Here is a 12,792-nt window from a genome sequence, read left to right on the forward strand (position 1 = left end):
GAGTGCTGCCTCGGCGATAGTTTGTCCTAGCGAAGTGTTTCCTGTATCAGGAGGCTGTGGGCTGGATCCCCGTTGTAGTAATATTTGTTGGCCTGGTTCATCCCAAAGCTTGGAGGCCTGGTCCACCAACGGCTCCGGGAACTGCACTCTTTGTGACCATTCCCTCAGCTCCCGATAGAATCTTGGAAATACAATTTTTGGCAGACCCGAAATGGAATATACAAGTATGCAAAGCAAGAGTGTCTCGCGTCCAGCAGTTTCGTTGACTTTTAGCGCATAACTTCGTGCTTTTTTTCGCCTATGTGCTCGAGTTCTTGAGTTTCCGTCAGCCGGGCCGCTATTAAGAAGAGCTTTCCAAGCCTCAAATTGTCGTTTCTGGCGAAAGCTTAAGGGGTCGGGATCTCCCCCTTCGAAAAGCGGAAGAAGTTTCTCAAGTTTTTGGCGGAAGTTTGCTGCATCTCTAGCAGATTCCATGGCAAAGGATACCAAGTGCATTGAGAGCAAGAGGAATGGGAAGGAACAAGGAGGAACGAAACGAAACAGAACGTATCAAATAGTGAGCGTTTATAGAGGTAATCTTAGACTGAGGCGGTGTTCCACGGTTAAGGGCAAGGCAGCCGCTGACAGGTTGGCAGCGGTCATGGCACCATGAAAGCGAGCATACCTCCACTGAGCCTCTAGCCAGTTGCATCCTGTCAGGACTTGCGCATCTTGATATTGGCAAATCACCTAACATCTGCTTGGCGTGGCTCGACTCAGGGATTTGTTCGCCTGCCATGGATCTATGTGGCTCGGGAGTAGATTTGACCTGACCCGGGCCGAAGCATAATCTGACCACAAATTAACAGGCCTGCAGAAGCCACACCTGTTATCACCACCTGGCAGAAAAAAGTGGTTGAGGGTGGTTTGGGCCCAGGAACACTGCCATCATCCTGCTTTTCCCATTTTGGATTTTTTGGAAGCTGAGTTAATTTACCAACCCTCATTTTCAATCGGTCGTCGGGTTTTGTCGCCTCATTCTACACATGCCCCAATTCCATGATGCACAAACATGCTTTGTCGCCTGCCTTTTTGCAACTGCCTAGCCATATAGATTTTTCGCATGCACAGCTCATTTGAAAGAACACTGAAACACCCGATTCGCCCACAATAACCACGCCGCTGATTTTCTTTGCTGCTTGGCTATTTAACTACTACTCTAGGTGGTGGCTCCTATCCTCATGCATTGTTTTTAAGAGAAACCTATGCGAACTATTGCGCACATCATCCGTAACATGTGCAACTCTCAAACGGCCTAGCCTGCCTCGCTCCATTTGGTAGTTCTCTCGCTAATACAGAAACCCTGTTTAGACATCTTTTGCCCGACTTCAGTTTCAATTTCGGAGCCAAGACATATTGCGAGGTCACGAGCCCATTTCTCAAACGATAAGAGATAGAGCATCCACAGACACAACCCGACCGCGGAAAATATGAATTCTTATGGAGATGATGCTTCTAAGCCATTTAATCACCGCTCCTTCTTGCGGCTTCGGACTTGGTGACTGCTCAACTCATGAGGAGCATTCACTACCACTGTTCTTAGCTCTCACAAGAAACGAAATCCATTTAGAAACTTTTGAAATAGCAGCCCTGTCAGTGACATGTCAATCAAACACGTTATCGTCAATATATTAGTTTTGGAAATAATACTACGAGGTACCAAGTCGTGGATTAAGGTTGATGGTTTATGAATACGTCATGTGATTGACTTGATGCTGTGCCTGGTGAACTAACTAAACCTAATCGACGATAAGCTGTAACCTAGCGTAAGCTTTGTGTAGTGTGTGTGTTGAGTGCGTGTTTATTATTCTTCAGAAGAGTAGGACATTTAGGAAAATATAATACCGCCCCATTAAGCTGTGGGTCAAGATAATGAAGCGTCAAGTTTGAAACCAATGATAGAGAAATATTTTCTGTTGCCAGTGCCACGGCTAGCCCCGTTATTGTCAGAATCAAAAGGCGCTCGCCTTCGAGAAATCTTGATTTTGGTAGCGGGGGTGACAAAGCTTATCCCAAGCTACGCACGTGCCCCCCTGCGAACTGGCCTATGACGTTTCAAAAAGGAGAAAGGAACGTGAGTTTGAGCCGCCCCTGGACGATTTAGTTATCTCGTCCAGATTCATCATCTCCCATCCCTATCCTTTGATCACTATCATATCCCTTCAGTATTTAGCGGGTCTTAAATTTTTGGTGTCTTTAACACTCTCCTTTTATTCACTAATTAGAGTTTACCAGTATTTATCTTGCGCTGCATAAGCTTGTGTTCTTCTACCCCGCCCAGCGCGAAGAGCTGGTCGAGGTTGAGCTTCAGGCAGAATCATTCTATTCTTTAAATCATCGGTCCACCACATATCGCCAGAGTCTCTGCTTTTATCCCCAGCTCCTCATCTCGGGCCACACGATGGCAGCGCAGTATATAAATTACATTAAGACGAAGGCTCACATTTCCAAGTCGACCAGAGACCACACACCAGAACCCGTCCTGACTTCCGATGACGAGGCCTTTTTGCAACGAGTGACCTCCCACCCCGAGGAGGTGGGACGAGATCCTCAGATGGCGCCCATGGATGGCGCAGAGCACACTGAAGACAGTACTAGGATTAGCTCCCCAGAAGCTGAGCAGAAGGGTGTGCAAAGGAGCCTAAGCAGAACGTTGAAGGAGAAAGGCAAGGAGAAGGGAGAGAAAACCGGAAGTCCGAAGGGGAAGAAGATGAGTCCGTGGGGCTGGGTAGCGCAGAATATGGATAAGAGGAAGAAAGTGAGGGCATCTGATACATGTTTTTTTTTCTTTGCGCTGCCAAATAACTAGAGAGCTGGGGCTAATCGTTGTTACACCATCGTTTTTTCTTTCTTTCGAATATTAGGAAAATACCGCGGCAGGACTATCTAGCGTTGCAGAGAACCTCAAGCCTTCTCATACAAAGATAGGAGGGTTGAATCTGGATGAAGCAAAGGGGGAGGAGGACGACCTGACTCAAATACTCGAGCGCCTAAATCTCTCAGCGGTGAATAACCGTGTATTTTCAATTAGCGACGATACGCAGAGTATCCTAAGGAAGTTCAATCTCGTTCTCAAAGACCTCATCAACGGCGTACCAACGGCATACCACGATCTGGAATCGCTACTAACGAACGAGGACGGTCAGTTACAAAAGTCCTTCAACCATCTGCCAGGCTTCCTCCAGAAACTCATCGAGCAGCTGCCGGATAAAGTAACCGAGAAATTTGCACCCGAATTCCTGACGATGGCCGCTGAGAAAGCCGGCAAGAGTGGAATCAGCCTGGAGGAAGCTACGAAGACAGCGGAAAAGGCAAAGAAGATGGGGTTGAGAATTCCCAGCTTAAAAGAGCTAGTGGGGAAGCCGGCAGCGATTGCCGGTATGTTGCGATCTATTGTTAGCTTCCTACAAGCACGATTCCCAGCTCTTATGGGTATGAATGTGCTGATGTCGCTGGCATTATTTAGTAAGGATGGCCTCATTTATATTTTAATCGCCTCCACCTCCTCCCCTCCCTTTCCTTACCTTCTTCCTTTCGTTTCTTCCATTTCTTATTTATATTGACTATTGATAGTTCTCCTTTTCGTCCTCTGGTACTGTCACAAACGTGGCCGTGAAGTGCGTCTCGAAAAAGAAAAGTCCAAAACGGAAGATGCCACGATCATCGATGAAAATGATAATAGTAACAATACAAATAGTGGCAGTGATGACAGCGCATCAAAAGCACAGACCACGACTGTTGCAGCCACAGGCGAAACTGGGCAAGGGCAAGACAGGGCTGGAGTGAGGGAAACGCAGGATAATGCACAGCAAGCGGCCTTCCTGCAACCAACAGCGGCAACGGCAACGGCAACGGCAACGACAACGACGAGCAGTACCATTAACAATGCATCATCGTCGCCCGCATCAACTGCCGAGAACCAGACACGTCGCCTGAAAGTGGTCGAACCATATTCGGGGACATAGAACCAACGTGTTCGCTGGGGATGTTTAACTAGCTTTGCTTAACAAGGGCTCCTATTCGCTAATATTTAATTGATGAGATAGACACGTCGAGGGTGGGGAGGCAGAAGGTGAACTTCTCTTCGTCGCTTCTTCCCCAGACCTGCGACGTTGTGGATCGGAGAGTGGGACGGATACTAGGAGGGGAGGGGAGGGGAGAAAGAATAGAGAGAAAAATACAGATGAAGTGGGATAGCTGACTGCTGGTTTACAGGGACATGTGTTCAGGAACTTTGTTTTCCATGAACAAGACGGTTCGAGTTGAACGGCGGGGTGAGGAGTCAGTAAGCAGGTGTTGTTACAGGCGGTCTGGGACTGCAAGCTTTATCCGATTTCGGACAATTCTCATTGTTCCCTTCTTGGTATAACTTTTCTGCGGTATCTTGGTTAATTCACCAGGAAAGCTTCTTGTTCCTGACATTGAGTTTCATTCTTTATTTCCTTCCTTCTACGTTCTCTTTTTTTTTTTTTTTTTTTTTTTTTTTTTTTTTTTATGTAATGACTTTTGCGAATACCAAATCTCATGCATGTATAATACATGAGCACCCATTTTTCTCGATCCTACTACTCCGTATTGTCCACCAAATATTTGCTTCCTCTGATAAACTTGAGATTGCATTCCCGTGACGCCGGAGATGTAACCTTACGGGATTTAGGCTACTGAAGATGATACAACATCTAGTTAAAAAGTGCGTGAGGATATTAAATTAAAGTAGAGAAGGAAGACAAAAGAGAATGACATAGTAGACCCCAGTTGTTCTTTCGTGCTTTACTCCATCTTTTGATGCGCTCTTAGGTCGAACGATAGGGAGGGTTTCCCACACGAATCTTTGTGTGCTTGACCCCTCCTGATGCTCTCACTCGGTGGCAAGAGCCATTGATGAATCATTGTTGGCCTGGAGGAGACGCTTGCTTGAGCTAGCGCCAACGGTGGACACGGAGACTGTCAGTCAGCCACTCCCTCGCTGGGTCGCTGTCAAGGCACAAGATCACCTTGGAGGTCAAAGGTTTGGGTTGACTTTCATTGGTTCCGACGGGTAGGAATTTTAGTCAGTTCAGAGTAGAACTTTGTTTTTTTTTTTTTTTTTTTTTTTTTTTGGCCATTTCTGATTGGTCCTCCTTCGGATCTGAGAGTCGCTGGAAGAAGTTGACCTTCCAGGGTTGGTGCTGATTTGCAAAGGGAAGAGCCCGTGTGATGTTTTGCCATCTGCGGTCATGGAGTGCATGCTCGGAGGGCGATGTATGTGTATCCTTCAGAGTTGTCTGAGGCAGAGGGCAGATGCAGTAGTTTCATGCATGCAAAGTATTAGCAGAGGGGCCTATAACTTGGCGCTCTCTTTGCATCCAAGGGTGTACTCCGTAGGCTGAGTTCAAGTTGATATTGACAACTTGGTCTAACCTGGCAGAGTGACTGTTTGCAACTTCCTGACTCATCGTATCTATGACTTGGAATATTATGCTTTTATTATACTACTAGTAGTACTCACTCTTAGGAGTCAGAGGGAAGATACCAGGAACGCTGTGCGTATTTTGTGGGCAAAGGTGCGCTGGCTGTTTCCCCGTCCTGTCCCTTCCCCTCCTGAACTCCGTTTGCAGGCCAACATCCCTGCAAGGAAGTATCTCCCCCCCAAAATTGGGTGGAAAGGGACAACTCGTTGCCAGTCGCGCAGCGCCAACCCGAAGATGCGGTGAGCCTTCCAGCCAATCAGCTGCCGAGCTAATCCACGATCGGATTTTCCCCACTAGCCGGAATATTGTAACTACGGTTCCGATCGCCGGTGGCCCAGTTCTGCATTTTTTCTTCCTCTCCTCCCGCAACAACTTCTTCCCCCAACAACATCACGAATTGCAAACCCTAAGTTTAAAGAAGAGCATCAGCAGTTTCTCTTACTACAAATATCGTCGAGGAATCACGCCAAATGGCTGTCGTTGGGCTCTAAATCCCTCACTGGGAGGCATGGCCATGGGCATCTCCCCGCCCGCCATTGCTCTCCCAGTCCAGGAAGCTCAACGAGTACATTTCAATCGACTTGACGATATTTTGACCCTCTTTCGACGGTTACTCCGTACGTCGAAATTCCCCCCAGTATCATCTCAGAGCAAAAGCTTCAACGTCCGTCGAGGGTGGAGGTGTTTCGTTGACTACCATTTTTTTCTCTCTTTCTCCTTCTATCTCAACTCACTCCCGTGGCCTTCACCGCAACCACTTCTACCCACGAGATAGGAAAATCCGCCCGTTGTTATTACTCCGTGTTCCTCTCCTACAAATACATGCTATTTACAGACTAGATTTGTCGGGGTGAAAGTTACTTGCCAATTTTTACCATCCACTTGTTAATCCACCAAGTTCTCACCTAATTTTCCATTAATAAACCGCTTCTCTTCTGATTACTCGAAGTAATCTACCTTTTCCCTGGGACGCGGCCAATTTTCAGACTCAATTGGGTTTCTATCCAGTGGTATGTCTCCTTCGAAGGCTGCAAAATCGAGGCGTTCGCCTGGAAGGAAATCGCGCATTGTGGGAAACCGCAGCGCTCCCTCCCTCAGCGAGAGTGATTCAAGTGCGTCCATCTCGACAGTTCTTGGTCCCAGAATCGTGAAGAAGCCGTCTACTCCCCGCCTCGATAAACGCAAATTCGTCAATTCAGGCCACGGAAACCACAAAAAGCGAAAGCCGTCTTCTGCTCTAAGTGAATGTCCTTTTTCCGACAGCGATGTCGACAATAATAATGATGATGATGACGACGATAACGATGATAATGAAGATGTCATTGATGAGGATAGTGAACAATCCGATGCTTTTGCCCCGTCTTATGGCCGGAAGCCAGGGAGAAACCGTAAGACGGGGCGTCGGAGTGGCTTGTCACTCCTTAAAGACCGAAAACGTGTTAAACTTCGACATTCTGGTTATGGGAGCTGCGCTGAAAACAGCTCCGCCAGTTCCGCCAGCGCTCTCAGCTCGGTCAAGTCAATAGACTTGGATTCGGATGACGGATATGAAGCTGTAAATGATGTTAGCGATGCAGATGATGAAGAACAGGAGATTGAGCTGATGGAAGAAGAGTTGATTTTGGATTCGGAGTACGAGCGTGACCTGGAGAAGACCGTTACCTCTGCAATTGCATCTGGAGTTCCAGATGAATGGTTAGGATTCGATGACATTGAAAACCGTCCTCTTTACTCTACTAGTTCCTTCTTTGAGGACGACCAGCTATTCTTGCAATCGAGCAATATTGACGCTGTCGGAGATCATGCCTTCGCAAGCACCACTGTGGATGAACCTGTACGACATGTTCACTTCGCCGAATCGGATGATACAACAGACTCTAATAAAACTACCGATGATGAGCTCATGTCTGATTTCCTGCAGCAAGATGCCCTTGACCCAGACCTACGAAGAATGATCGAGAATGATTCTGAACCAGTCCGTCACCCAATCTCCAGCGGCCTGCAGGTTTCACAGGATTTCTATGATCTCCCAGGCAATATCTATCACGTGGAGACAGAATCCTCCGTTGCAAGCTCCAGTGGTTATGAATGTAAGCATTTTCTACGACAAACTGCTCTTTAGCTTGCTAACCCTGATTTCCAGCGGATTGTGGTGAGACAACAGACGAGGATTTACCTCCCCCAGCAACTATCACTCATCCTCGATCTATCTTACGTCGCGACTCGAGCGCATCATTGCCACCTTTCGTAGAAGCATCTACCCAGCGCTCACAACCATTACGACGGCGTGGACCTTTAAGGGGCACTTTCGTTGCTGATCCTCATAAGCCAGTTGCCGTCGTTGCCCCTAATGGCGCCCAATTAATCCTCATCCCCCCCTATTCAACTTCTAGACACGACTGGCTTGAGTCAGCTACCCAAAGCTTGTGCAACACTGCCAGCAACAGTCCCCGACCTGCCGCCGCCACCCTTGCTGATGACAGTGACACCGACGCCGTGTTATCGCCAATGCATCCCAGCAACCTAAGCCCAAAGCTCTCCTCTAATGCCAACCTCATGATAACTGCCCTGGGGAGCGATTCTGTCGGCCAGATAACTGGTCCTCCTGAGGCATTCTATCCTTCCCATGGTCTTCTTAGCTTCGACGGGGAAGACGAGGATGATGATAGTGAAGGAGTTCTGAACGTAAATGATTTTATCGACTTCGGAAATGGCTCCTCCGATGAAGAAGACCTGGACAAAGATTTCGACATCGATGAGGACATCGCCTCCGCAGTCGTAGCGGGCTCGTCGTCATTGACCATGAACAACATCTCAATGAAAACAGAGTTCACTCCTCCAGTTAATAACAATAGCGCGGAGCGCCTCTTGAACCACCTTGACAGGGGCATCGTGACTGCATTCCGCCGCAACCACTCACGCTACCAAGCTCTCATCCGACTACCTCAACACCGTGAGTTTGTACCGGCAAACTCACCTTCCCGTCCCGCCAGCGTCTTCAGACGCAGTAAATATATCGACAACACAACCCCCACCAGAAAACGGACAGAACTAACATATTCTGGCGGCGAAGCGGTTCGTCGAAAAATCGTCGAGTCACACCGCAACAAGTCAATCGCCTTGTAAAGGACTAGTTTCCCACAGATCGCGTGTCTGACGAAACTCTTAGTTTATAGAGGATTTAATAAGCATAATATTGGGGGGGAAGATGTTATCTTTCTTCGTTGATGCCTTCTTTCTTACCTCCCGCCCGTCTAACACTCTCGCCTTATACCTTTTGTGGATATCTGTGTGGATATATGTCTTTCACCGCTTCAATTTCTACATGACCTAATACGAATGAAATGACGTATTTTTCCCTCCTCGTTCAAAAGGCAACATACTTCGGTATGACGAATTTATTTGCAAAAGCTTTATTGGGTTTTTTCTTGTTTTTTTCGTTATTTTTTCCCTTTCCAAACGATTTTCTGTTCGTAATCTGAAGCTATTTTCTCACCTGTTCATTCTGTGCCAAACTGTGTCGCTAATGAACAGAAGCTGGCAAAGTTAGAAATTAATAGCACAGAAAATCTTTCATTTTATTTGTTCTAGTCTAGGTTCTTCTGAATGTAAATATTTTTTTTCTTCCATCTCTGAAAAATTTGCTTTGATAATTCAGCTCTTCTCCTTGCGTTCCTTTTCTCCTATCTTTTACCGGCGATCTTTTTGCCTTCTCCTCCTCCTCCCCCTTCTCTTCTTCTCTTTCGAATGACTAGTAGCTTTCGAATCTATAATGTTAATAAGAGAAGGATACAGGCATGATTCCAGATCATGCTTGGTGGTGGAATGCAGGAAGAGCGCGCGCGCTTTATTTGTCAGAATGTCTGGTTGTATGAAGGAATGCTAATGAGTTTGATGGATGAATCTTATAATTCATTTTTTTTTTTTTTTTTTGTTCATATTTTTTGATTCAGGTCTCTCTCAATTGTCTTGTCCGCAGGCTCCGAATTCTCCGAAACATTCCTTGTTATACCCCATAACAGAATATATGTGCTATGGATCTTGAGCTCTTCAAAACACTGACTGATTCATTCTAACATTTGAGACAGTATCATGATAATGAATCAGCTAAATCCACATCCACATTTTCTGAGTGTGAAATAACCGTTCATGTCTGCAAATCGACTAACTGTCTATCTACGTATAGATGACTGATAGAATAGTCTCTGCAACTGTATTATCATGTCTCAGCGCTCTATGTGTAACGGTAGGCCGCTTATAAGCATAGGTGTTGGGCGCAGGCTGGCAGGAAGCCAGTCGTCTTAGGGTCGTTAGCACAATATCTCCCGGTTGGTGCTTGATCATTACGCTGTCACTCTATCAGTCTCGTCTGTAGATGTTTCTTAACAACAAGAATTGTTCTTGCATCACCTGTCATTGCTGCCGCTGCTAGGGCTTGGGCGGGACATGTTGAGGATTTCAATATCCCTGAATCACTGAGATCATCTACACTTTTCCATCCCGCCAACCCCTTCCCTGAGAGATCAAGAGGCCAAATGAGCCAACGGGGGGGGGGGGGGGGGCCACTCTTCGACATCGTACCATGGCAACAACCAGAGGACGGTCTGACGTCCGATGCACAGATGGAGATCCAAGGTCAGCTGTTTCATCATGGACTGGATATGGACTGGATATGAGCCTGCATCTCTACTCGACCACCCATTAATATCGCGAGCGGGTTTAACAAGGAACGACTTCATCGAGCGCGAATGACGCTGAGAAGGATGTACAGTACAAGTTATCTTGATGACAGAGAACCCACCTTGCAGACAGGGCCATGTGTATTCCAGGCCGTGACTTGATCCTGATCTACGGGCCGTTTAAAGACACACTTGATTCGAAAAAATGGGCTCTTTAGACTGCTCAGTGGCCGAGGCATCTCCTCACCTCCAAGATGTTTACCAATTACGGCCTGATCAGGCCCTGATTCTTGATGGAAATATTACAATACGATACCCTTTATCTGGGGGAGGGCTTTGCAAGTTACTTGGAATTAAGAAGAAGAAGATTTAGTCACAGCTAGAACTGCAGAGCAATCGCATACTACTTATCAGATCATAGGAAACACCGCAGTAGTGGTAGCAATCACAAGCGTTACAACCGTCCACCAGCATATCAAGGGTAGACATCGGAGATGATCTCTACCGCATTCACGAGTTGGGATTTGGCATATCGCAGAAGTAGAGCAGGTTTTATCGTTGGGAAAAAAAAAAAAAAAAAAAAAAAAAAAAAAAAAAAATGGCAGGTGGATGGTTTAACAGTACGTTGTTGAAGAAGTATAAGCGAAGGACCACTGATTGGCGGACTGGAAATAGTAGAAGCCGGGTGAGGCAGATTGAAGTGCATGAGTGCAGGGTCCTCAATGGGCAGATCATTCAATGGCTGGATGTTGAAAAGCACAAGCGAAGGATCGTCGATAGGCAGGGTAAATGGATCTAATTTGTCGGGAAGCCGAAGGGAACCCTGCGAGGCCGTGCTGAGTTGTCATTCTTTGAATGTATGAGGAGAATCCTGTGGACAGGAGCAAAGGCTGCAATTGCAGTATATGGTTCAAAGGGCTAGTTCCCGACAGCAAGATCTGGGTTGCTAGATTGACCAGAACTGAGCTTTGTGCTTGGGTTTTCGAATTTCCGACTTGCCTGTCTCCTCGTCATGTTGCCGTTCAAGGATGCCGCCTTGTGAAACGGAGCATGAGAACGTGCGAAGCTTAATTGTCACGGCTCCTCCCATGAAGTCTTGCTTTGTGAGAATTAAGGGCCTCTGCATAATGAGATGCAAGATTGCAGCGATTGCAGAACTTTTGTTCATCATTCAGATCCTTAATATCAGCATGGCCGGCTTCCAAGTCTTTGGGGTTGCCGAATATGCTGAATTAGAGTCTTCTGGGCGGAGAAACATTCCCAGCAACCCGGGCAATTAAATCGACTCTGGAGAGTTTTCGTCTAGGATGTCAAATAAAGGTTCAAGTCCTCCAGGTAGCGAAGCACGCCAGAGAGCTTGTGTTGATGGCGCCTAGGAAAATATACTATTGGGAGAACGTAGAGGAAATATATCCGTGTAAGGGTTGATGTTGAATTCGGTCCTTCACAGCTGCTCAGTGATATTCTACTCGGTGAGTCTTGAGGGCGTCCTCGTCTAGAAATGCAAGATTGCATCGATTGGGAAAATTTCTTTCAGATCTAAACTTCGAATATGCCGAAATAACTCTTAATTGGTCAAAAAGGGTTCACTGGGTTGACTGGGATCTAGGGATCAGCAGGCGGTCTACCGTCATGGTATCCCAGCTCTCAATGCTGCAAGTTGGAGTGATTCGTTATGGGTAGGAAGTGGGAGAGCGGAAGGCTAAAAATTTCCTTCTTTTCATCAGCTTGAGTTCGATAGCTTGCTCGGAGGTATGTATATTGCCTCTTCTCGTATCGTACAACCTTTTCTCCTTTTAAGTTTCTCCTTGTTCTAAGATTGAAATGCAACCAAGATCGAGACAACTTGAACTCAACTACGGAGTACAGTGTACAGTCGTTCGGAATCCCAATCCACGATCTAGACTGCATCAACACGATCTGTTCTGCTATGGCTTAGCTTGTCGCACCAGGGCATCTTCCTTCGCGAACAAGTCGTCGATGATGTTGCGCTTTGGCGGCTTGTGGCTTATTTACTACCTGGGACCACATGGACGATTTGAAAGCCCATAAAAAGCATTTGAGATGACATATTTGAGGAACTTGGTTTAATGAAGAGTGCAAGTTCGAGGAACATCTTTGAGCTCCTTCTGTCATATTCTCTATTTCACCTCTATTTCATCTGTAGGTTCAAGTTTTATTATTTGGCTTGCAATCTTTATTTAGGAGTTAGGTACAAGTGTTTATATTGGCTGCAAGGGGACGCGAATGACTGTGCAAGAATGGTGACAATATATCGCATGCATTGCTGCCATTGGTTCCAAGGTTATGCTTGCACGTTCAGATGCTTTTCAAAATGCCGAATTTGCAACTCGTTCCTGGAGACAAATAGTTAATAGTTAGTCACTACCTCGTAATAACTGTGGGCCTTGATAAAGTATATTCCCAGAAGCTATCACTTTACGGTGCGCACATCCCTACAACTACTACTCTACCTCGGCGACTCCGGCAAACGCAACTTGCATGACTCTCAGGTACTCCACTAGGGAAATAAAACCAGAAAACCGGATTTGGACACCGTGGCTGTCTCAAATCAAGAGGCCTTTTGATATAAGATGCGGAGTTCCTGGTGGCTTAGAGAGACT

At 46.5% G+C, this 12,792-nt stretch overlaps 3 protein-coding genes across 3 annotated transcripts; 2 read left to right on the forward strand and 1 right to left on the reverse strand.

The window, feature by feature from the left end:
- Positions 1-2,440: 2,440 nt before the first annotated feature.
- HCAG_06797 (predicted protein) lies at positions 2,441-4,004 on the forward strand (the record flags this gene model as incomplete). Its single annotated transcript, XM_001539142.1, has 3 exons — positions 2,441-2,797; positions 2,904-3,417; positions 3,613-4,004. The coding sequence occupies 3 exons, from the start codon at positions 2,441-2,443 to the stop codon at positions 4,002-4,004; spliced, it is 1,263 nt and encodes a 420-aa protein (XP_001539192.1).
- A 1,719-nt stretch (positions 4,005-5,723) lies between these two features.
- HCAG_06798 (predicted protein) lies at positions 5,724-8,615 on the forward strand (the record flags this gene model as incomplete). The annotated part of the gene is made up of 4 exons (XM_001539143.1): positions 5,724-5,728; positions 5,787-6,106; positions 6,476-7,579; positions 7,633-8,615. 4 exons carry the CDS (start codon positions 5,724-5,726, stop codon positions 8,613-8,615), a joined length of 2,412 nt encoding a protein of 803 aa, XP_001539193.1.
- Positions 8,616-9,424: 809 nt separating this feature from the next.
- HCAG_06799 (predicted protein) lies at positions 9,425-10,307 on the reverse strand (the record flags this gene model as incomplete). The annotated part of the gene is made up of 4 exons (XM_001539144.1): positions 9,425-9,551; positions 9,670-9,770; positions 10,071-10,155; positions 10,291-10,307. 4 exons carry the CDS (start codon positions 10,305-10,307, stop codon positions 9,425-9,427), a joined length of 330 nt encoding a protein of 109 aa, XP_001539194.1.
- Between the last annotated feature and the right edge of the window lie 2,485 nt (positions 10,308-12,792).

Source organism: Histoplasma capsulatum, genomic scaffold (assembly GCF_000149585.1).
Source record: "Histoplasma capsulatum NAm1 scaffold_6 genomic scaffold, whole genome shotgun sequence".
Taxonomy (NCBI): Eukaryota; Fungi; Ascomycota; class Eurotiomycetes; order Onygenales; family Ajellomycetaceae; genus Histoplasma; species Histoplasma mississippiense.